Source organism: Microplitis demolitor, chromosome 1, assembly GCF_026212275.2.
Source record: "Microplitis demolitor isolate Queensland-Clemson2020A chromosome 1, iyMicDemo2.1a, whole genome shotgun sequence".
NCBI lineage: Eukaryota > Metazoa > Arthropoda > Insecta > Hymenoptera > Braconidae > Microplitis > Microplitis demolitor.
In genome coordinates this window covers 4,133,770-4,160,366 of record NC_068545.1, presented here as the reverse complement: position 1 = coordinate 4,160,366, position 26,597 = coordinate 4,133,770, and the positions used below count along the sequence as shown (strand labels likewise).

The 26,597-nt window shown below is 24.8% G+C and overlaps 1 protein-coding gene across 6 annotated transcripts; it reads right to left on the bottom strand.

Annotated features, from left to right (window-relative positions):
* Positions 1-5,924: 5,924 nt before the first annotated feature.
* On the bottom strand, positions 5,925-25,467 carry LOC103575005 (endophilin-A). 6 transcript variants are annotated; one of them, XM_008554603.3, is made up of 12 exons: positions 25,319-25,467; positions 19,781-19,879; positions 16,208-16,276; positions 15,159-15,375; positions 14,950-15,083; positions 14,712-14,778; positions 12,901-12,986; positions 12,732-12,835; positions 11,625-11,722; positions 9,823-9,915; positions 8,852-8,967; positions 5,925-8,206 (listed from the first exon to the last, which is right to left on the bottom strand). In XM_008554603.3, exons 2-12 carry the CDS (start codon positions 19,823-19,825, stop codon positions 8,087-8,089), a joined length of 1,149 nt encoding a protein of 382 aa, XP_008552825.1. In that variant the 5' UTR covers positions 19,826-19,879; positions 25,319-25,467; the 3' UTR covers positions 5,925-8,086. The 6 variants fall into 6 exon arrangements, with proteins under 6 accessions (XP_008552825.1, XP_053595761.1, XP_008552824.1 ...); XM_053739786.1 differs by lacking the exon at positions 25,319-25,467 and adding an exon at positions 20,421-20,742 and having other exon boundaries at positions 12,901-13,001; XM_008554602.3 differs by having other exon boundaries at positions 5,926-8,206; positions 12,901-13,001; positions 25,319-25,464.
* Between the last annotated feature and the right edge of the window lie 1,130 nt (positions 25,468-26,597).

Below are 26,597 nucleotides of genomic sequence, written 5' to 3'. Positions count from 1 at the left end.
ATACATTAATTTGTTTAAGTTCATTCAGTTATTGTTATTGTATTTTGAATTGTTTCAATATTTATTTCATTGTTGAATAAAGTTAAATAAAGTGTTACAAATATTATTCTACACTGTGAAAAATTCCCATTAAATTTTACTATGGGTGCATTGTAACCCCGAACTATAAGAAAACTGGTACAAAATTTACAAGTGACCCATAGTAAACGTATGCGCATAGGTCCCAATTGTGTCGTCTGCGCATACTGTTTACTATGGGATACTTGTAAATTTTGTACCAGTTTTCTTATGGTCCGTTGTTACAATACGCCCATAGTAAAATTTGTTGGAAATTTTTCAGTGTATTTTCGATCCCAAATATTGTATTCTCTATATCTTCCAACCACCATTCTTCCAACACCAATACAAAGTAAATTACATCATCTTCTGACAGAATCAAAGATGATAAGACCTAAAATTAATTTTTATTTGGTGAAATGACCTGTTTATAAAATAAATAATTATTTTATGAGGAAAAAATTTTTTCAAAAAAAAGATTAAAAAATAAATAAAAATAGACAAGTAAAAAATACACAATGGACATAGAGCACAATTTATTTCTCAATTATCGTTATCGTAATATTCATTTTAGTATTTACCGATAATCAATTATTCGGAATCTGATATTATTATTATATTTAGATTAAATTTAGAAGTATAAGTGTAACTAATCGTAGTATTGTCTTAAAATGTCACTCTTTTTATCCTGCGATCGTAAAAACTTAACTCATTAACTAAAAAATTTAAATATTCTCAAAATATTTTAAATTATTTTCATAAAAAAATTTTTAATTCAATTTTTTATGAAATTATACTACCGTCGAAAAAACTTTTTATAATTATCAAAGAATATAATTATTTAATTAAATAAATTTTCGATCGCAAGTACAGAGTGCCGATTTTTTTTTTCGCAACAAATCGAATGAATTTATTTTCCTTCGATTTTCTCACAGTAGAATTACGTTCTTATAAATTTGTCGTATATACTCCATTTTTTTTTTTTTTGTATTTTTCTTTTTTTTAAATAAATTAAATTATTACGACAAATAAATAGAACTTGCATTTTATATTATAATTAAAATTACGAGAAACTTTGTCGTTTAAAATTACTTTTCGCTGGACGTAAAAATAGCTTTAAGTCGTAAATATTATGTATATATGTCCACTTTCAATTGATATTTTTTAAAATAAAACGCGAAATGGAATTTTTAATAATAAGAATATATTAATATATAATATGTATATATATATACTCATATATTACGACAAAGCTTCGCGTTGAACAATTTTAACAATAGCCAACATTTATAGAATAGAATACCAATTTTTAGTTATATTTAATTAAATTTTTTTTTTAATTATTTATAATTGCATTTAGTTGTTAATTATTTATCTTCATACGCTCGATTCAAAGAGATATATAATGACGATAATTAATTCGAGCATTTAATTGCAAGCAATTCGATTCAGTATCTTTAATAATATCAATTATTTTACTTCATCATAATAAATTATGTTTCTGTAAGTAATTCTGTCACCTGAATCTCAACTTTAGCCTTTTACAGTTCTTATTGCCTTACATTCTTTATCGCTATTATTTTTATTTTCATTACTTATTTTTTTATGTTTATTTTCTTTATTACCTTTATTCTTAATTGACAGAGTACGAACTTCATCATGGTTTTTTTTTTCACATCAAATTTTTGGTTTTATGACAGCTCGCTTTAGAACTTCTCTATGCGCAGACAACTCCATAGCATTTCTCTTCTTAAAATATGTTCACCATAAGACAGAACTATCCGTGTAAAAAAAATTCGTTCTAAAAACGTTCATGATAGTGAACTTCAAAAATTCAGATAATTCTGAACTTTAAGTTGATCATTTTTGAAACTTTGAAAAAATTCAAAAGTTAATATTTTTCAACTGGTAAGCTTTACCTGCGCGTTTTTTCATTTTTTGAACAAAATTAATTTGATTTGGTATTTTTTTGGGTTTGAAGAACTTAAAAAAAAAGAAATTGATTAGAAATTATTAACATTTTTGACTTCTACCAGAATTATTCAGGCATGAGCCAAAAAAAAAAATTATTTGAAAATATTAATGACCATTTTTTTTACTTTTATTGCAACTTTTTGGGAATTCTGTATAGAAAAGTTTGGAGTAAAGTTTGAACTTAAAGAGAGTTGTTTTGAATATAGATTTTTTGGAGTAATTAATTCAAAGATAGTTTTGTTTTACGATAGACATATTTTAAGAAGAGAATTGCTATGGAGTTATCTACGCATAGAAAAATTCTAGAGCGACGTCATAATTCCAAATTTTAAGATGTAAGACAGGCGGGCCGAACAATATTTAAGATATTTAATAACTCTATTCTTTAATTAATTTATTTATTAATTATTTAATTATTTTTAGACCGTTTGTAAATATTTATACATATACTGTTTATATTTTTATTTTAAAAATACTATTCTAATTGGATTAATGTAGAAAATTTTTATTTTTTTATTGTTATAAATAAATAATTTTTTTACTTGTCAATAATAAATTTTAAATTAATTATCAATTCAATAATTTAAATTATTACTTTTATTTTTATTTGCAATAAAAATATTATTTTTAAATGCAAATTAAATTTTAATTAATTTAATTAAATAAATTTTATTAATCACTCATATTATTCAAAATCTTTGTACTTTGTAATTATTATATTTTCTACATTAATCCTCTTTTTTTATTAATTAATCACGATAATAATTACTGTATAAATTATATTTCTTTATTTCGAAAATTTGTATTGACTATTAATTTAGGGTGTGCTGCATCCCTACAGATAATTTCTCTATATTATAAAATCTCACATTTTTTTCCTAGACGATTTAACTCTACAGATTAATTTTCACATCGCAACAACTCTACAGAAGATTATCTTCACATCTTTCCATCTCTACATGAGAACATCTCTCATATTAAAAGTCTGTACAGAGATCAACTCTACAGCGATAATTTTTACATGGCGCTAAGTTCGAACAGTAGAATTTTTGTTTTGACATTTTATTAATATATTTTATTTGTGTCGGGATGAGTCATCACTTTTGTAATATTTAAATAATTTAATTTCACTTTCATTAATTTTTTCTTTTATATAATAAACCAACTTTATTAATAAAATGTTAAAACAAAAATTCTATTGTTTGAACTTGGCGCCATGTAAAAATGATCGCTCTAGAGGTGATCTCTGTAGAGTTTATCTCTGTAAAGATTTTTAATATGAGAGATGTTCTCATGTAGAGATGGAAAAATGTGAAAATAATCTTCTGTAGAGTTGTTGCGATGTAAAAATTTATCTGTAGAGTTGATTCGTGTAGGAAAAACTTTGTGAGATTTTATAATGTAAAGAAATTCTCTACAGAGATGCGCACACTTAATTTAAAAAAAAATTAATCAAAAAAATAATTAAAAATAAAAAATGGCCCATCTCTGTCATTCTTAAATAATTAATATTTAAGATATTTAATTATTTTTATTTTAATTTTTAAACTCATACTTGCTCTACAATTTCTACATAATTAACAAAATTAATAACAGTATTTTTTTTTCTTTTTTAAATTTAATAAATGCCATAATACTCCAGCCGTCGAATTAAAAATTTAACGTCAGACAACATAAATTTATGAATATTATTTCCATTAATTTATTGTTCTCAATAATACATATTTATATATTTAAAACATGGAATTGTAAATAATTATTCCATTTAACTAAAAATCCTTTGCTTTATTTTCCTTCTAAGTTTTTTTATTTTTTTATTTATTTATTTTTTTTTTAAATTCTGTATAACAATAATACTATTTTTCTAATCAGGAATGATAATTTTTCATCACTGTCACCATCGTCATTATTTATTTTATTTTTATAAATAATTCATTCTAATATATAAATATCATTACTGACGATGTAAGACGATACAGAGTTTTCTAAAATCGACAGTCGTGAACTAACTAGTATATATTTCTTATACAAAATACAGAATAAAAATTATTCATTTTGATATTTATAATTTAAATTAATTTTTGGAAAACAATACTAATAAAATAAATTTTTAAAAAATATATTTTTATACCCATGTAAAGAAAGATTCGTTCCAAAAAAATTTAAAAGAAGTTCGATCTAGAACTTTTGAACTTGAGACAAATTAGAACTTTGACTGGAACTTTTTTTAAGCAATCATTTGTAGACTTATTTTATAGCCAAAATTTGAAAAAAAAATTTTGAAAGCCAAAATAACAAGGCTTTAATTATACGCTCCTTGGCTTTCAAAATTTTTTTCCAATTTTAACCACTAACTAAAACCATCCATGTGAAAAAAAATTCATTGCAAAAAGATTTTTAAAAAGTTGGACGTGGAACTTTTGAACTTGAGACAGAGTAGAATTTTAAATAGAACTTTTGTAATTTTGATAGTAAAAAAAGTTTATCTAGGATATTAGTGAATTTTTAGTGAAAAAAGAACGTTTTCAAAATGAATTTCAACTACATTTTACCCTCATTTTAAAAAAGTTCAAAAATGTTAAGTTTAGAACTTTTTTATAAACGTTTTTTGATTCTTATGGGTAAAATGTAGGAAGAATGGTTCCGTAACAAATTGCCCTTGGACAAAATAACCTAGAATAAATTAACTTCATAACAATATAACCTAAAAAAAATAACTTTGTTCTTAAATAACCTAAACGACATTAACCTTCAAGTTCAGTTTGGAGCATTAATCCCTGGTTTTTGGATCTGATCTAAAAGATATTCTAATAACCAGGCATAAATACTCCAAGCTGTACAAGACAGAATACTAAAAATTTTTTCAGGTTATTTTGTTACGAGGTTATTTTGTTCTAGGTTATTTTTTCCGAGGGTAACCGATCACAGCACCGTAAAAATACATTTTTAAAATTTCATTTTTTAAATTCAAATTTCGCTCACATCAAATCTTAGATAAACTTTTTGTTTTTTACAATCAAAATTACTGAAATTCCAAAAAAGTTCCACTTGAAGTTCTCATTTGTCTCGAGTTTAGAACTTCTACATGTCGAACTTTTTTTGGAATCTTTTTGGACCAAATTTTTTCACACATGACATTTATAAAAAAAAAATTAATTCAAATTTAAAAATGAATTTCTAAAAAATCTAAATACGCTAAAGCTGAAAAAAAAATAGAGCTAATTTTTTTTATACTGAATTTTATACAAGAAATATTTAATGGAACTCAATAGAGCACGATATAATTATGTAAATGACGTCCTGCATATATATATTTATATGTATTATGATTTATAAATGCACTCTAAGGTTGCTCTTTACTCGAGTTTAATTTTTTGTTAAATTCATATTTTTATACACTTAAGAAAAATGTATCGATTAAAGAGATATATCTAAAACCATATGACAACAGATATATGTTAACCAAATTCATAAATTTACTTTCATTTTTTAAATATTTAATTTCAGGTGAATAACTCGGATATTTTTTTCGTCAACGTCAATAATCAAATTTTTTTTTTTTCATTATTTTTAATTCAAAAACTAATTATGAGTTCATTATTTTCTCAATCTTTCTTTCACTCTCTCGCTTTATCATTAATACAAAAACGAAAAATAAAATAATTAATATTAAATATTAAATAATTATTTAAATATTTATATGATTATTGTTATATTTAATTACAATGTTTTATCATACACACCAATACATTAATCAATACTTATATAAAAAAAAACATCAATGAATAAACATACTAATAAATAATAATTATAATACAAATACAATTAAAAATTAATCTTAACTCATAATCATGTACAAATTAATTTACGTTTGTTTTTTCAAACGCGTAAATAAGCAAATATAATAATAACAGATCTAAGTCTAAAAAATAACAACATAATAAGTAATGTACGTTATTGTAAATAATTACTTGAGTATATAAAGTTTAATATCAAATAAATTATCAAAAAATTTTACTAGTAAATAAAAAATTCAACAATTTATTTTTTTTGGCAATTTGAAATTTTAACAATAAATGATTCTAAACAAATATAAGAACTGGGTAAAAACAAATTTATTGTTATGTAAATTCAATCGTAATAATTTTTTAAATTTACTAGTATCGTTCACTCACTGATGCGCACTAAATTACTACTACATACAAACTACAATTACAATAATTTACTCTATCAATTAAATAATTTACAAAACCCACTGCAACTTAAAAATACGCAAATTTACTACTTAAAATTGTAATCATAAATCGTTCAAACTCATTAACTAAAAATTTAAAACCCTGATTAAAAGATCCAATTAAAACTGATGGTGAATATTAAATACTGACGAAATAATTTAAATTTAATTAGACAAAATTCAATAAATATTTTATAAACTTATTTAAAATACTAATTTACATATTATTACTTTACTTAAATTTTTATTGCAAAAAATTTGAGCTAAAATTTAAACAAAATTCATTTTTCGATTCATAATTGTTTAAATATTTATATAAAATATTCGTTAATTATTACGTATTATTTTACTTATTCAAGCCTGTCTTTTTTTTTGTTATTATCATTATTATTATTAGTGATAATAATAATTACAAGTACCCGGTAAAAAAATCGTTGAAAAAATGTTGGCTAAAAACTTCAAAATATGACACAATGAGGAAATTTTTTTAAACCTGAATCGGATTTTATGGGAAAGTTTCGGGAGTGAATTCAAAGTGATTACGAATTAACTCTGTCACTCAGAATTCCGGAGTTTGAGAAAAAATCAGTCACATATGGAGTAAATATAGAGTTTGTTTTTTTAACGGAGGCGCAGATAGCAAAATGACGTCTTGATGAGTTCTGTATGAGTTCCTGTTTATGATTTAAACGTCTTATCAACATTTTAAAGAAGTCTTTAAGAAGTTCTCAAGATGTCGAATGAGCCACTTAGCGAACTCAGTAAGACGTCTTTAAAAAGACTTCCTAAAGAGTTCGTTTTTCTGAATTCGCAAATAAGACTTCAGTATGAATTTCCCATGACGTCTTAAGGAGCTCCTAATTTTGACTTCATAAAGAAGTTAAAAAAAGAATACATTTAGACGTCGTAAAATTGACATCTTGTTTATGGAGTTTTCAAGAACTCTTAATTAAGAGTTTTTAAAAATGGCACCTGTAAGAAATAATGACTTCTTGAGGACGCCTTCAAAAAGACGTCATTTCGACTTGAATGCTATCTGGGGTGTATTAAATCAACGATTGATTTTCCTTTGAGTTTTCCAAAATTTAAAAAACGTCAAAAAAAAGTCTATCATGGTGTCGCGTTTTGAAGTTTATAATAATCACCATTTTTTTTTAACAATTTTCTTTTACGGGTAATGGAATTTTTTAATAAATATTTAATATAGTCAGTATTTTTGAAATCCATCAAAATATTTATCTTAGAGATAAATACAGACATAAGTGAAAGAAAGAAAGAGAAAGATCAACACACGAAGTTGTAGTAATCAGAATCAACAGGATTTTTTAAACAGGAAATTTATGAATCTGAAATTTTAATTTTATAATTCATGCTTATTATCATTTATATTATTATCATTATCATCATTATTATGTCTTATGCATTGAATTAAATGTTTATTTTTCGCGTGATAATCGAAAAAATTATTATTCACCTCAATAAAAGACACGATAACATTTTATATTTATATATATATATATATATAGGTATATATATTTATGTACATTAACGTAAGTATGGAGAGAACGATTATCTGCAAAAGATATATATAGTAACTTGTGTTGGTATATAATTTCATAAAATTTTCATTTGAAAGCTTTCATGAAAAGAAGGAAGCTTGAAATCATTATGCGAATCAGTATACTGTTTAGGCTATTAAAGAGTAGTTATCGTTTCATTTATCAACTCATTACTTTTTTTTATCTTGGACATTCTTGTTGATAGTGGAGGTGGTAATTCACTAAATTATTTATCTTTGGCATCGATGTAATCGTGCGTTATTTATGGCAATGGCTGAACAACCTGAACATATGACACAGGGAAATATCCTGTACGACCATTTACACTTCCCTCAAACCAATTATCATCAACCCTTTGGATCAATGTAATTGTGTCATTTTCCTGAAACATTTTAATTTATTTAAATAAATACTTACTACGTTTTTTTAAATTTATATTAAAAGTTAAGAGAAATTACTTCAAGTTATTGAAAAGTTTGAATCAGTCACAAATATAAGTTATAAATTTAGGGAATTCTCGACGATACACCACTCCCCACTTTTTCAAAATACTCAATGATCTTTAATTGTCATAACCGTAATTAAATTTTATCAATTACAAGAAAAATTTACCCTACGTCCCCTAGACCAGGCTTATGACGGATAGTCTGTATATATTAGGGGGTATGCGAATAGTTTGAACTTATAAATTATTCGTATCAAATCGAATCAAATTAGAAAATTTGGAACTTGTTAAATAAACTTTTTGATTTTTTTTTTTTCATGCACTGTGAAGGCCGCTATCACTGCAGCAGTGGGGGGGGGGGGGGGCAGAAGATTGCGAACAACGCGCTGAATTTTTAATTTGGTCTAAAAATTTGATCATGTATTTTTATTATATACTAGTGTACATATTTCGCGTGTGTCTTCACATATATTTCATATAAATTTTATTATAGGATAGATTTTTAACGCATTCTCTTCTTTCACATGCATTCTCTATTACTATAATCAGTTAATATTTAAAAAAATTAATATTTTGTAATACCTTAAATCCAAGTTCACCCGGATTTTCAGGCTCAAAATCATAGAGTGCCGTGCAACAAGGTTGTTTGGGCATTGGCGTTCTTGCTGGTGATTTACTAGGCGATGGTAATGGAGATGCTGAAAGTTAAATAACAAATTATTAAAAATATGCAATAAATTCAAATATCTCATCTATAATTTAACTGAATTTTTAAAGCAATCAACAATAATAATAATACCCTAGTAACTTAAGTCTCGTAACTAAAGCTACGCTAATAGGAATGTGCGAATCGTTTTTGAATCGAATCAAATCGACGTTCTAATTACATTTTTTCACATCAATGGAGAATTTTCTGAAATGGAGTTAAACAATTTGCTAATTAGAACGTTGATATTTATGAGCGAATTATTAACACATCCCTATACACTAATTAATTTCGTATCGTCAATTTAATAATTTCTTAATCATTATTCATCAGCTGGTTTTATCTAAATAAATTACTAATTAGTGACATTAAAAAAAAAAATTTTCTAATTCTCTACTTGAATAAAAAAATTAAAAATTAACTATTACATTAAACTAAACTACTCTGTCTCCAACCCCATCGAATACTAGCCTTCAAAAAACTATTTTTAATAAATTGATGCTTATCACAAAAATTAAAAAAAAATTACTTATTTCATAAATTAATTTTATTAATAAAAAATATACAAGGGGGGTAATGGAGAATTTCCTATGGAAAAAAAAAAGATTTAAAAAATTTATATAAAAAAAATAAAACGCCAGCATGCTGAAGATGAATAAAAAAATTTCTATAAGATCTTGAATACAAAAAAAATGGGAATACGAGAACGTTATGAAGAAAAAAAAGTAAATTGACCCTGAAATAATATAATTTATAAATGTCATATTATATAATTATTAATACATAGTCAATTAAAGCGTGATCGTGATACGATGCAAAAAATAAATTATCCCCATGCAAAATTTACCATTGGTAGATTGCGGTGGGTTTCCGGCCGGAAATAGCTCGAGCTGTGAGCGCTTCCCGTCCCCATGAACCGGAGACCCAGCTCGACTTGCTCCTACAGAGGATCAGGATAGACATTCAAGTATGGGATAATTATACACATAACATATATTAAGTAAGATATGTGTAAGTTAGTTAAATGTTTGTGCATGTGTTAGTGTATTATTATTTGTTTTTTTTTTCTTATACACAGAAAATAGATATTTACGTCATAAGGCCGTGAAGTGGCGGTTTTCTGACAGCGACGATATTTCGATATGAGCTTAAGGTTTGTGGCGGGAAGGTTCGAATCGGGCGTAATTTTAACATCCGAGACGTAGCCGAGCACTAAACGACTAAATGACGCACAATATTTTTTGTTATCGCTTCATAAGTTTAACTTTTGAGGGATAGGAGGCAAATAATGACTTTTTTTTTTTTTTCAATCAATCACTTATAGGTGAATATAGATATTTCTTAAACAAATAATTGACTAATTTGTATTACTTGCTTTAAAAATATACGCTGGTAATTTACTATTTATTTTATCAACATTAGGTCCGCATCGTAATAAACTACCAGCAGAAAAATAATTAGTGCCACTCAATAGTACCTAAGTTTAAATTTTACTCAAATTCATTGGTCGGTACACTAATATGAGACTTCTTTTTTTTACGATCTCTCTCAATTTCGTTTGGGTGTACACGAAAAGTTCGTAAAAATAAGGAGGAGGTAAAACTTCACGGCTTAGGCCGTGAAAAAAAGACGGCATAGTAGAGTCTCTAAAAAAGAGTCCTTTTACGCACGCCACCCAGCGCGCAAAAGTTGAACCTTTGGAGCGAGTATAAGAAAAAAAGAATTTCTTGGCGCAATAAAAATTTTCCATTACATAAAAACAAAAAAATTTTCTTGTGTAACATTCTGACTAAATCCTAATTCGTTTAATATGTTAATTAATTAAATGAGACTTAAACATTATCTAGGTGGACATGATTGGAAAGTCAATACTGTGATGTCACTGTTCGACTCATAGTTTTTCAATTTTACTTGGGTTTTAAATTTAAATAATACAAAATTAAACTGAAACTTCAGCGTTCAATAAATAATGCTACTAGATTCACTTATAGTTTAAAACGAGACCAGCACATAACTCCGTATCGGTGTACACTTGAATGGCTATTTGTTAATTCTAGAAGAGTTTATTATATGGCCTGTTATTTCTACAAATTGCTTGAAGTAGGAAAACCTCAATATCTATTTGTCGAGGAGGTAGATGTCAGACGATCGGAGAAAGTCGTAGTAAAAAATAATAATATATTGTTTAAAATTCCAAACTTTGCTACAGTGTTTTACGAGTATTCATTTGTCGTCTCAATAATTCTACTCTGGAATAATCCGCTCCTGAGATATTAAAATCGAGTTGTCTTGAGGTTTTTAAAAATAATATGTTTGACTGCCTATTAAGTTTAGACTTTAAGCGAAAGTAAAAATTTTTTTTTCTGTGTAATTAATTTAATTAATCACCTTAAACATAAAGCAACCACTCAGCTTGATAATAGTAGAATTAGTGAGAAATTGAATAAATTATTTTGTTAATAATTAATAAATATAAAGTTCATCGACAAAGAAATGAGGAAACCAGGGCACCAAACTGGCATTCCAATAAAACAGTACGATAAATATTAATAAAATAAATAAACACGTATAACAATAATACATTAAGTTGTATGTTTATCCGTATTGTGTGTTAAATGTTTGTTTTACCGTGAAGAAAGAAGTTCCCACCATTCATTCCATCCCCAAGAGACAATCCTTCCACATTTAGATCTGCTAATGTCTTGGGAACAAATTCCAATTTCGGTCGATTGGCTGCCTCGTCTTTCCTGAGTGCAATTATTTCTTTTTATTAAATTCGATTCAATAAAAAATACAAGTCATTGAATAGTTTATTGTATTGCTTCTATAAAGAATTTGATTGAAAGTTATGACAATTGGTTTAGCGATAAGATAACAAATAAATTCATTGAATATCAAAGCAAACGCTTATTATATGCCAAAGGATTTATAATAAGCTGATACTTCAAAGTCAACATTGTTAAAAATTATTGATTCCATGAGCAAATTATTTTAAATAATCTCCTTAAATATTTTTATTTTAAATGAAAAACTTTAATCATTTATGATACTGAAGTTAGTATACAATCAACAATTTTCGAATTTTTTTCAAGAAATTGGTTATAAAAGAAAAAAAAATATGCACATGTAGAAAATTTAAAAAACTAAACGTGTAATTTTTTCAAATATTATTATTTATTTCTTATCATTTATCATTTTGAAAAAAATTATTAGGTGAAGGCTAACTTCACTATCATATTATCTAACCTATCAAAAAATGGTTCCGTAACAAATCGCCCTCGGACAAAAATAACTTTTTTATTAAATAACCTGAACAATATTAACCTTTAAGTAAGACAACTAAATAAAATAGTCACAGAAGTGTCGTAAAACGATACGACATCCGGTCATCAACTTTTTAAAAGAGGATACAAGACAATATTTATAATTTTTTAGGTTATGTCATAGTAAAGTTTTTTTTTCAGGTTATTTTGTTCCAGGGTAATAGGTCGCGGCACCTAATATTCCTATAGGAAATCATATGAGAATTCATCTGAAAACGCCATGTGGGAATTCCCATATAGATTTTTCTGATAGGGTATATTTATATTATGAGTGTGAATATAGCAAATATGTGGCGATTTATAAAAATTAATTAATTGAAGCAGTTAAATTAAAAAAACTGGACGTACTGATTTTTAGTAAAATTAAAAAAACTGAAAATTGTCAGCTGCATTCACACTCATGTCTAAATAATATTAACATGAATAAACTTACTTTTCTAAAAGTGTTTCAGTTAAGACTTTAAGTATTTCAATGCACTGTTGGTGGTATTCAAGTAAACCTTCACTGAAAGTAGCTAACTGGGCGACTTGTTCAACCTAAAACATAAAATATAATAGAACATTAATTAAAAATTAAACTACAAGTTTAATTAATAACTTACATCGTTTTCCAAAAGATTGAACATTCCCATCTGGGCCAAATGAAGACTTTCGGCGAATTTTTCCTCTGCTTGACGAATCTCGTCGTCTGAAACGTGAGAACCTGTACGTTGCGTTCGTACTTTTATTAAAAAAATGCACTACAGGAATGACAACTTGCCTCAATACTATAAAACTATTTTTTATAAATTTTTATTTATTTATTTTTTTTTTTTTGTCTTTTATCATAATATAAAGATTTAATGATCTTGAGGCCTAAAGGAGCTTAGGGTCAGTCAAATTTGCATTGACAGTCTCAAACTTCTACTATAACTTAAAATAAATACATAAATAATAATAATAATAAAATTTGCATAGCAAAAATAATTAAATTGACACTTAAATAAATATCGTATCATAATACACATAAATTATTCAATAAAATTTTTCAGCGTTTAAATTTATAAAATAATACCAACTATAACTAATTCTAAAATATAATTAAATAAAACTATACAAGCCATCGTAAATTTATTCATACTTGCTATTAAATTAAAAGGCATGCTTTAATTTGTTCAAATAAAGTTTTAATAAAATAACCATCGAGATAAAGTAAAAGTTATCTAAAAGCAAATTAGTTCATAGTTTTAGTAGCCCATTATTATTATTATTTTTTTTTATATTTTACGGAGTTTAAATATTAATTTATACATTATATTTATTGTTTATCAAATAAATATAATTTTTTATGGGTATTGTAGACATACCCACATGAGTTGACGTGAAACTCGATTTTGCTGGGCTACCAAAGTGAGGACTGCCCGAGTTTTTGATCATAGCTATAATTAGTGCCAAGTTAACCATGCATAATAAGGTCAATTGGTAAATTAATAAAATAACGTCTTTGTCAATATATTACACTGTTAGAAATTTCATCGATTTCCAAGGATAATTGCCATGGAAATTTAATATAATTTATATATTTTACATTAATATCAATTTGTTTGCATAATTTAGGAAATTAAGGCTTAATATTTAATGTAAATAAAATTTAAATGTTTAAAATTATATGTTCTCTGTAATAAATTAATATGTTGAGTAAGATTTTAATTCTAAAAATTTCAAAAAGACAATGCTAACTTTTTTTTTAATTCTTAATTAGTTTTTGATAATTACGAGATTATTAAAGTATTGATATGAAATTTCTGGTGTTTAAAAAATAATTATCAGGTAAAAGACCTACTACTCGATCAGGGAATTAGTAGTTAATCATTTCATATATTTTTATATCTATATTTAGTAAATATAGAAATTAGGGATGTGCGAATCGTGTTTAAATTATTCGTAACTTTTTAAATAACTAAAAACTTTTCGAATTATCCATAACTTTTTAAATTATTTGTAACTTTTCAAATTACTCGATTCCAATTGTGAAAATTCTTATTGGCTTTGAAGTATTCAACTTTAATTTAATCGAGAGCTTTGTTTTTTAAAGTAACATAAAATAATTATTTCGTAGATTTGTGTCTGAACTCTAATTACTTTTGACAAAAATTTGAATTATTGTGATTGTGATTTTTATGACATTCATAACTTGGAAATTTGTTTCAAATTTTAAGGAAAACTTTTAACAGTGTTAATATCAATAAATAATAATTTTATAAAATAACATTCAATAAAAATTAACATTAATATATTAATCTCAATACATATATTATAGAATAATGCAACCATGCATTAATATGTGACTTAAATTTCGTTGATAAAAAGAACGATTTTTAAATTTTAAATTATATTCAATAGAAATAAATGAAATATAAAATATGTTACTTACCCTTCGCTTGACGTCGTCGCTTACAATCAAAATCTAACCGACGGCCTTGAAGTTTTTTTCGATGATGCTAAAAATATTGTAATTAGCATCAGTTACTGTCGTTAATATTAATTTAAATATTGTTACATATAATCATTTTAATTTTGTTTATTTATATTATAAACAAATATCGCAGTTGATATAAAAAAAAGTATTAATGCAACCAAACGTAAAAAGTTTTTTAATAAATCGACCTCACCATAACTTCCTTCAAATCTTTAGTCTGCAGATGGTGCAGAGGTTCCAAAAAGTTTTGTTTTATGTTATCGTCAAGTGAATATTTAACATCAGCCATTTGTTTCATCGCTTCGCCCATTTCGATTAAAGCTTGAGCTGTATTTTAATCATATTTAATACACATTAATTTATTATATTAATTATTAATAAATTAATAATTTAATATCCTACCAAAAATACTATCTTCTCCCATTTTTTTTCCATACAATAGCATGCAATCACCGAGAACACCTTCAGGTTGTGGATAAGTCGAAGCTTTAGCTTGACCACTTAATTTACTAATTCCTTTTACTGCTGCCATTTTTGCTCTTGCGGTTGGGTTTGGTTGCAAAAATTCTTTTGTCTTCATTTGTAATTCTTCTACAAGTTCGCAAGTTACATCTGTTTTCTGTTAATAATTGAAATTTTTTAAAAATTATTATTATTTTAAACTTCCCGCTAAAAAAATTTTAATTTAAAAAAAAAGGCAGTTATTGGTTTCGGTCGAACTTCGAATTTCGAAAATCAAATTGCTGACAGATCTTGATGTTTTGAGGACCTAGAAAATTATTCTGACTAATTTCGAGATGATTCCGAGAGTATGTATATGTGTACGTATGCAGACTGTATCTTTTGAACGGATTAACCGATTTAGATCGTCAAGGTGATATTCGAAGCTGCTTATTAATTCCTACAATCTGAGAAGAATTTGATTTAATCACTACAGTATGTTTGGAGTTATTTGAAAAATAAAATTTTAAAGAAATGTTTTTTTCAAATAACTTAAAACTTACTTCATAGATTGATTCCAAATTCTATGCAGCTTTAAAACTCTATAAGCTGCGTCGAATGTCACCTTAATCATCAAAATCGAATCATTCGTTCAAGAGTTTTCGTTAACGAAAAAATTTCAAAAAAATGTTTTTTTCAATAAAATCAAAAATGTTCAATTGATTATTTTCAGAAAAATTTCAATGTTAGAGAGTACAAAACTACGTCAATTCCACCTTAAATGTCAACATTCGCATGTTAGTTCAAAAGATATCGACGATTAAATATTTAAAACATGTCATTTTCCTCATTTTTTTCAGGAAAATGGATATTTTTTCGGTCCATCCATTTTTTGAGCTTAAAATTTTGAAGTTTACCCATAGAGTCAACCGTTTAAAAATTTTTTTTTTTATTTCAAGTCATAATTTATAATAATTTAATTTTAATAATTAAAATATACAACTACTTACTCTTTCCATATCAACAAAATCTACGTCAAGTTTTGTTCCTTCAGCCCCGCCCATTTTCTCCGTCATGTACTTAAAAAAAAAAAAAATTATCATTAATACATTGCACAATTATTTGATTAAATATTTACATAATTAATGAATATAAAGCATTTATTTTACTAGTCTTCTTTGTAAGAAAAAAATAATCTTATTATCTCTTAAGTTTTCTCTGTACTTAGATACAATTCAATATAAAAAAAGTGTTTTAGATAAATTCTGATTATTTTTATTGATTAAAAATAAAAAAAGGGAAACAGACAACAGAACTGACGACTAAATGGTATTCAAATTTAAAAGAGTTTAAAAAAGAAAGAATAAAATGGAATAATGAGAAATCAAAATACGATGCTTTGCATTACGAATTACGTGAGTGAACTCTATGAAAGCTTTCAATGATACGATTAAATCAGCCGTGAAAGACGTGTAGAGATATTTATTAAGTAAGAGAACAAACGGATCAATATTCACACGGTCTTCACGAATTCTAACACAGCCTTATTACAAAGTTACCCAGTTTAATGTTAATTTTTTATAGTACTGAAGTTAACTGACGTTTAATAATTTTGGGATTTTTACAAAATTATAAATTATAAAAAAAAAAATAATTTAAAAAATTGCACCTCTAGATTTTTTCATTTTCTACATGTGCATTTTTTTAGTTTTTCATTTCAATCAATTTGTTGAAAGAAAAATCAAAAAATTGTTAATTTCAGGATTGATAAATAATAATACTAAAATTAGCCAACTAATAATTTTTGGATTTCTTTTCAAACTGATAAATAGTCGAAAAAATTATTTTTGAAAAATTGCACCCATAGTTTTTTTGATTTTCTACATGTGCATATTTTTAGTTTATTTTATTTTTTAGCTCTTAGTCATAAGAAATTATCAAAAAAATTTATGATAGTAGTTAGTGGACATATAACGATTTTTAAAATATTGAAATGATAAATTAAAATGTTTATAAAATAAAAATAAAAAAATCCATGTCTAGAAAATTGAAAATCTAGTACATGCATTTTTTAAAAATTTTATTATTTTAAAAAATTTTGTAAAATATCGAATGATAGAATTTAAGTCCAAGATATTTTAACGAGGAATATTTAAAGGTATTGGACAAACGCCAAAGGATTGAAAAATTAATAAAAAAAAAAAATTAATAAAAGTTTTGGAGCGCCAGTAAGGCGTCTTGAATGACGTAACCGGTATCTTGTAACTAATCATAGTCTTGGCAGACCAGCAGTACTTATTTCTATATTGTAAGTCTATGATGAATATGACTGAATAGTTTTTATTATCAATGTTTCCAAAGAGGTTACTATAAAAAAAAAAATAAAAATATTTAAATAAATTATCATCTAAATTAAAAATTTTTCAATCATCTAAATATTTTCTTCTAGAAAAATTACAACTTAATTAAAAAAAAAAAATTAATTAAAATTGTAGGTTGAAAATAATTAAATTTTTTTTTATTAACTAAAATATCTAATGAATATTTCAGTCTGAAATAAATAAAAAAAATTAATAATTACGATACAAAAAAAATGATATATATATATATATATAAAGAGTACTAAACAAAGAAAAAAGAAAAAGTTATATAATAAAAGTGCTAGAAATCAGAGTGAAAAACAATAAAAAATCACTAAGAAGTTAACAATAGTAAAGGAACAAAGATTTAAGAGTTTTTCATCTTTATTTTATATTTTTTTTTTTTTTTACCGGTCCTCATATTTATTGTGGAGCAATGCTTTATTAAGCAACATTTATACCGAGCATCAATAATAGTGACTTTATCGCTTATATCAACGGCCATTTCCAGATCTTCTTTTATCCCTCAATCCACCCCTTGTCGTTCCCCTACACCATTACGAGACAGACCTTGACCGATATCCCTCAAGGTTGACCTATATATACTTCGATATACGATTTACTACATTCAATGCAAAACTACATTTATACAATTTATTATGATGAAAATTTTACTCATATTATAAATAGCGAGATATATTTTTCATCATAAAAAAAAAGTTATAATTTAATAAAATAAATATATATACATAAATAATAACAATTAAATTTTCTAGTGGCCCAAAATGATTTTCCACTTTTTTTATGAATTACCGTTTGATGCAATAATTCTTAAAAATTATTATAATTTATTGTTTTGTACTGTACGAAATTGCGGAGTAAACGCAGATTAAATCCGGAGTGAATGCGGATTACTGTCTATTCATTTAATCCCCTTGAAGTAAAATTCACTCCAAAGAGAAGCTTGATTTAATATTGAAACTCCGGTTCGGAGTGAATGCGGATTTTAAAAAAATCCAGATCATTTCAAAATCACTCCGCTGGAGAAATGAGATCCGTAAGTACTCCGAATCCACTCCTGATTTTTTACAGTGTATTTATTTATGTGAATGTAGCAGACAGACAGTTTATAAATGTCAAATAAATAAATTCATTTTAATAATAAAATTTAAAAAAATGCGCGCGCTTTTTGAATATTTTTTTCTACTGACATTTTATTTATTTATTCAAAAATTTAAAAAATCCCTAATCTTCAGTTACATTCATACTCATATTTATTTATATAATAATAAAAAAAAAAAGTTTTAATTTCATTTGAATTATTTTTTATGATACTGAAGTTAGCCGCCATTTAATAATTTTTGAATTTTTTAAAAAATAATAAATTATAAAAAAACAAAATATTCAAAAAATTGCACCTGTAGTTTTTTTAATTTTCTACATGCGCATTTTTTTTTTTGCAATTAATTTTTTGAAAAATAAATTCAAAAATTTTGAATTGTCTGCTAAATAGGATCATGAATTTTTTCAATAAATAATAACGATTAAAAAAAAAAGTTTATTTATAAAATAAATTTTTTTAATCACTTGCGTCATCTTTTTTATCCCCAATGATTACCCATCAATACTATATCGGGTTTTGTAAATTTTCATTTTATTTATTATGCCCTGCTAGCCCGTATACTTTACGATACTTTCATTAGCGCCAGAGACCAGAGTTATCATTAAAGGCTAAAGGGTAAAGTTTTAAATGTTGACGTTACATAGAATGTATACAAGTACATTATTAGTTAGTGAGCCTGGAGTAAAACCCACGCATAAGTGACGTTTAAACCCACGCTTCAGTAAAACTATCTTACTCAAATAAAACTTTTTACGGCATTCATATTTTAAAAGTTTTTAAATCCATACAAAAAATTCAATCGTCATTTTTTTCCCTTTTAGGAAACAAAACAATACCATGTACTTACAACATCTCTATTGAAAAAGTTTTAAATTATTGCGCCATGGGAACAATGCCCATAATATCATTAATTAATTAATTCAAGCAAATTACTTAATTTCATATAATTACTTTATACTTGACCGATAGTTTTAATACAGAAATAAAAAAAGAAATAATAAAAATAGATTGGACGTTTGATATTAAGCATCGAAATTAAAATAATTGATTAAGTAATTAATGAGTAAAAAATAATGAATTATAATAAATGGGTTACATACTTGATTCGCTTTGTTGATTTGTTTTTTAAGTCCTGCGAACGCCATGGTGACGTTTGCTGTTATCTTACTGTATAAGTAGTAATTAGACTTTAATTAAATCTGTAACAGAAAAAAAATTTTTTTAATTAAAATTTTTATGCCAATTAATATATTTTTGAAAATAACTCATTTTCTTTTTTTATACTTAAAAAAAAAATATTTGAAAATTAATCTGCTAGAGATCAATTAATTTTTTTTTGCCAATTAATTGACATTAATTTTATTGTTCATATTATTAATAAAATAAGAACAGTTATAAATAACCATAAAAAGATAAAAAATGATAACTAATAATAAAGATGACAATTATGATTGAACACGCGTGTCATGTCACGCACACGTCGACCTATTTATCTGCTTGATAATGGGCTTAATGCGAATGAGCGATCATTAAAAAAAAAAAAGAAAAGAAAGAAAGAGGGATGTGTGCTTTAAAAAGTATGAATATACTTTAATATCCTCGGAAAATATAAAAAATGTATGAAAATAAAAAACAAATTGGATTTTCTCCTCTGGAGAAATGAATCGATCTAAAAATAAAAATAAAAAATGAATAATTTAAAAAAGTACTCGGTGGAAAAAGGAAAATGAAATTTCTCACCTGTAAATAAATCAAATTTATCCACACACTAAAATTATAAAAGAAAATATATATATATATTTTTTGTCTTAACGCTTGCACACGCGCGACACACTTGAAATCGACAGAAGACTGTGACCGCTTCTGTTCTTGGGACTTGTGGAAATATTGATCGTAAACTAATATGATAATATAAATTTAGCACAGTAGTACAATTATGTGTTATTGTATGATAATTAATTAGTAAAACAATAAAGAATAATAATTAAAATTAAAGGGGGAGATAGTTTGAAGGAAAAATTGAGAGTAAATCTATCCCGCGTGGTAACTCAATGGATACTAGAGCTTGTACTGTCCACACAGTAAGAGATAGAATACTGCGACCTTACTTTCTTCGAAGGGTAGTTCCTAGCTGAGCGATCGATACCACGCAAGCTTTTACCTCCCACATTTACCACCCTCTTTTTGACTGTGTGACTGCGCGCGAACAACCCTCTCAGGCACGCGTACACACTCATTCGAATGGGTGACACTATAAATTATTATTAAACTATATTTTGCACTTTTACATTTTATACATTCTCTTACTTTCATTCAGGTAATAATAATAAATGAACATACGCTAATAAATTATAAGTTTAAGAGCCATATTGTCAAGTTACTTGTATTTTATATCTAAGTTAATGAGTAGTATATAAACCAAACTGTATAATATGAGCTTATATTTTTTATAAAAATTTTTCTGATCAAAATTTTACTCGAAATTTGTAACAAATTATTTGAAGTTGATCAACAAGTTTAAATCTGTTATAAATATAAATTATATACTTATTTAGTTATATACTTTTTACGCATAACTTTTAATTTCTTAGGGATAAATGTCATGAAAATTAAAATTAAAATTTATTTTACTTTATTTGATTTTAAAAATTTTATTTATTGTCCGCAGAAAAAAAAAATTTCTGCGCGCAAGTAAAATTTTTCATTAGGAATTGAATTAAAAAAGTTTCTGATGATACTGTGAGGACATGTGGTAAATATATAAATTTTTACTATGCACATTGTATCCATTTTCACAAATTTCTAATTCATTGTTTGAAATATTAATTTATTTAATGCCGTAAGATGGACGGTGAAGTCGAATTTGAGATTTGCGAGAAGAAAAAGTATGAAAACGCATAGTAAAAGCATGAAAAGGATAATATATCCATGATATTTATCCTCATCCATTTTCACAAATTTCTAATCCATTGTTTGAAATATTAAATGTTTTAAATATTAATATACTACTCGATAGCGCGTAAATGAAATCCTATTTCTACTAAAAATTTAATTTCAGGTTGAATCTTTTCACAGCCAAATTTTATGCGCAATTTTCAATCAAAAATTCTCTGCGCTTACAAGAAATTTTCTGGAAGAATAAAAATTTTTTTGCGCCAAAGAAATCTTTTTTTTCGATGCGCAAATCAATTAATTTTAAAGCTGATAATTATTTAAAAAACCATAAATTTAATTGAAAATTCGTTTTTTTTTCATGTGTAGTTTTTAAATACAAAAAATTTTGTATCAAGACTTTTTTATAAGCTCGCAATTATCAAAAACTTATTAAGGATTTTTAAAAAAAATTTAGTACTGTATTTTTTATATTTTTGTATTAAAATATATAACAATATCTTGTTAATCATGTAGTTTTATTAAAGATAATTTTAGTTATGGAACCACATTGATATTGTTGTGAAATTAATAAATTTTATTAAATTTCTGACAATTATCGTTGAAAATAAAAAAGCTTTTTAACAGAGCTCTACTTTAATTTTTATAAAATTTTTTCATATTTAAAATTTATATAATTATTAATTAATATTAAAATTTAATTGAAGAATAAAAAACAGGAATATAATTGTGCGGTGTGTAAACGCGAGCTAATGGTTTCAGAGTAAATTAAAAAAAAAATGTTCTGTTCATTTAGGTGAACATAAATCAATAAAATTTAATTGCTGACCACATAAATAATAAAAGACTTCATTTAATCGATTATATAATTAATTATGAATATTTTAATGCCCCAAATCTTTTAATTAATAAATTTAATAATTAATTTGCAAACCTGAATTAAATTTTTTCAAATTTTCCCTCCATTTTATTTTATGAAAAAAAGAAATAATTTATTAAAAATTTTAATTTCGAGTTATTAATTGAGTTATCAATAATTAATTGACGACGATTTGTTAGTAAAATAAATTTTAAATTTAACTTCCGGCTAAAATGGTTAAACAAACTCTACTATCTTCTGATAACATTTCTTGGAAACTACACCGCCCCCATCGAAATCAACTTTAACATCCTGTTATATAGGAGACAATTAGACACGTAATCCCCACACAAATGATACTTAATTATAATTAATTATAATTACAACAAAATGTTATACATAAAACTAAATAGCAAACATTTAACAATAACGCAGTGATAATAAAAAATTATCATAAAAAAAAAATAACTAACAATAAAAGTAAAGAAGTTAAGATTTCAGTGTAAATGGAGTTAGTGTGGCTCCCGTTCATGTCAAAGGGCAATATCCAACACTCTGATTGAATTATAATTTATTAAACCTAATGCTTGATTCTTATTTTCTTTTTCTTTTAGTTCTTAATGTTTCTCTTCTTTTACTTAGAGAAATTTTTTTTATTTTTGTTGAAGATGTTTTTTCTTTTGTAAAAACATCAACATCATTGTTTTAAGACCTTCATATTGTTAATTCGATTATACTTTAATTGCAGCAGGCTTTCAATGTTAATGTCAATAAAATCGCTTTTATAGAGTGAATATGCGATGATTTGAATTTAAAAAAAGCGAATGGTCATGAGTCGACTCGTTATAAGCCTCTTCCCCTCGATCGGCAGATACTGAGTCCAAACAGCTTCCCACTTAACCACTTATTTGAGTTTGGTACCAGACAGCCCGTTATAAGCCTCCGTTAAAATTCTCTAAATTATAAATTAATAATAGGAACAAAATATCAAAATTAATGATGAAAATTTACTATCGATCTTTCGCGGATAATAATTTAATAAATATTAAGTTAAATATTATTTATTGTTGATAATTGTAATGATTAACTACAATTAAAGCTTCTGTTACAATTTAAAAGTTTTATTGAACATTATGTTGATCAATAACAATTATTATTATTATTACTGTAATTAATACCGTTGTCATTATAATTTTTTCCATTAAAATTATTATTAGTGTAAAAAGATAAGTATTTATTTTTAGCGCCATAAGCACTAGAAAAATCGGGATACTGACGTATGTAACAAAACGTAAATATGACATTTAAAATGATATTAAATAAAATAGGCTTATAACGAGTAGTCGAGAACAAAACTAAACACCTGGTAGTGGAGAGACTGAAATTTCAATAAAAATTTCCCTTACGTGTCCTAAACCAGGCTTATGACGGGTAGTCGACTGCAGTTTTTGAAATTAATAAATTTTAAAAATTCATGTAAAAAAAACTAATTAAGTTAAAAACAAAATAACAATTTAAAAAAATCTGATAGAGTAATAGATCATTAAATTTTTCCTCGACTTCAATAAAATAATTGAAGGTCATTGAAATACAATATATGATAACTTTTTATCACAATGAAACTAATAATATTTTTTATTAAAAAATAAATAAATATCATAAAAGAGCAATTGTTAGTTATTATATTTTAAGTAGAAGACGGTAATGTAAAATGTAATTGTACGTCTTATAAATCATTTTACTCCAAAGGAAGTATTCCAACTTGAATTATTTATAATTTTAATGTGATTTAATTTTTTAAATTTTATTTTCATCATTTCATATTTAATATTTTTTAAAATCAAATTAATTATGACAATTCTTTAATAAATTCTTCAATTTATTTAAATATTTTTTTTCATATTAAATTATTAAAAATTCAATTTAAAAAAAAAACAATAAATCGAATGTTAAAAATAACAATAGAGTAAATAATCAATTAAATATAATTTTTAAAATACAATCAATAATCCTGACGCCTAAAATAAAATTGTCTGCTCGCGCATTTTTTATTTTTATCATTTTACAAATATATATCTTAATACATATATACATGTATTATTATCTTTGTATTTAAATAAAATTATTTCCGACGTTAATTTTTTTAATTAAATGGATAAATTTTTTTTCAATTCATCAATTAAAAAAAAAAAAAACGTAAGATAAAATTACAAGTTAATAATAAAATAAAAAGCATCAAATCTAATAAATTGTATGACATAAAATTGTTACGGAAAAATATAAAAAACTAAACTGAGAAATGCAGATGCAGTACTCAGAAATAAAAAGTGAACGGATCTGATCATAAATATAAAATATGAGATAAATAAAAAAAAATACAGCCGGCTTTTAAGTGCAAACAAAATTAATTGATTTGTTGGAGAAAAAATAATAAAAAAATGAGCAAAAAAATTTTTTAATCACCTGAGTATTTAAATAAAAAAAATCTTAATTAATTACAGTATGATGTAGTAATTGTAGATTTTAAATTCAAGGTCGTATGTGTAGAATTTTCAACCAATCAGCATTAATCGATGAATGAACCAATACGATGAATGACAGTGCCTGTCATTTTTCGAATTTTACAGATAATGACAAAAGATAATTAATTTTTTTTTATTTATAAATCGTTTGTTTTAATTGATGAAATTTAAATTTTAAAACCGCAATAATGTCAAAGGTATTTTTTATTCGAAATAAAAGCGAATTTTATAGGAACTTTAGAACGTTAATTCTCATTTTAAACTGATAACATTTTCAACTATCATTTTTATTATTGTTTTATAAATTTAATGTTATATTTATTATTTATCTAAAAGATAATAATTAATTTTTGTTAATTACTCACCGCAAATTAGTTTATCAATTCTGTGATATTTGGAGTAATGCACTATGGCTTTTAACCTCCCACAAAGATTTGACACAAACTCAATCTCACATCTGTTGGAAACTTCGAAAATACGACGTGAGGGGTCGACATATGAGTTTTTTTATTTCAAATACATATAATGTATGAGTATATGTATTTATATGTGATATTGTTAGGACTTCTAAGAAAACTAATTCCAAAAAAATTTTTGAATATAAATAATAATTAAATTGCTTTCAAAAAATTATTTTTTAAACATATGAGTGTGAATGTAACTGACAAGTGGAAATTTTTTATGAGTGAATGTAGCAGACATCATATAATTTATGAATTTCAAATAAATAGATAAATAAATTTATTGTAATAATGTAATTTAAAATGCGCGCGCTTTTTGATTTTCGAAATACGCATTTTTTTCTACTCACATTTTATTTATTTATTCAATAATTTAAAAAATCCTTAATTGGGACTTACATTCACACATATTTTTTAATGATACTGAAGTTAGCCGACGTTTAATAATTTTTGAATGTTCTTTAAAATGACAACATTATAAAAAATAAACCTTCAAAAAAATTGCACCTATAGTTTTTTTAATTTTCTACAAGTTCATATTTTTAGTTATTTTTTTTTTTTTTTGCAATTGATTTAGTGAAAAAAAAATTTTAATTGTTAACTTCAGGGTCATATTTTTTATGAGTGTGATATAGCTGACAGTTGACAACTTTTTAAATTTTGGAATAAATGTAAGTAAAAATAAAAAAATGCGTATTTAAAAAACTGCAAGATTCGTATGCGTATTTTTTAAAAATTTCGTTACTTTAATAAATTAATTCATTCATTTAAAATTTATAAACTGTCTCATGTCTGCTACATTAGCACTCATAATTTAAAAAATTTTCGAATAAATATTGATACTAAAGTTAGCCGATGTTTTTTCAAGACGACAAAAAATAATGTTTTAAAAATTTGCGCTTATAGTTTTTTAAATTTTTTGCATGTGCATATTTGAAAATTTGTTTTTTTCTTTTTTTAATTAAATTATTTAAAAAAAATTCTCTTTGAAATGTAAGTAGAATAAATTTTTAAATTTAATTATTTTAATTAATTTACCTGAGTGTGAATATAGCAGACATTAGACAATTTATAAATTTAAAGTGACATTTGACAGTTTATATATAAGTTTTAATCAAAAATGTCATAGTTTCTGACGTATCCAGAGAGTTAATTATCACATATTACTATCTAATGTTTATTT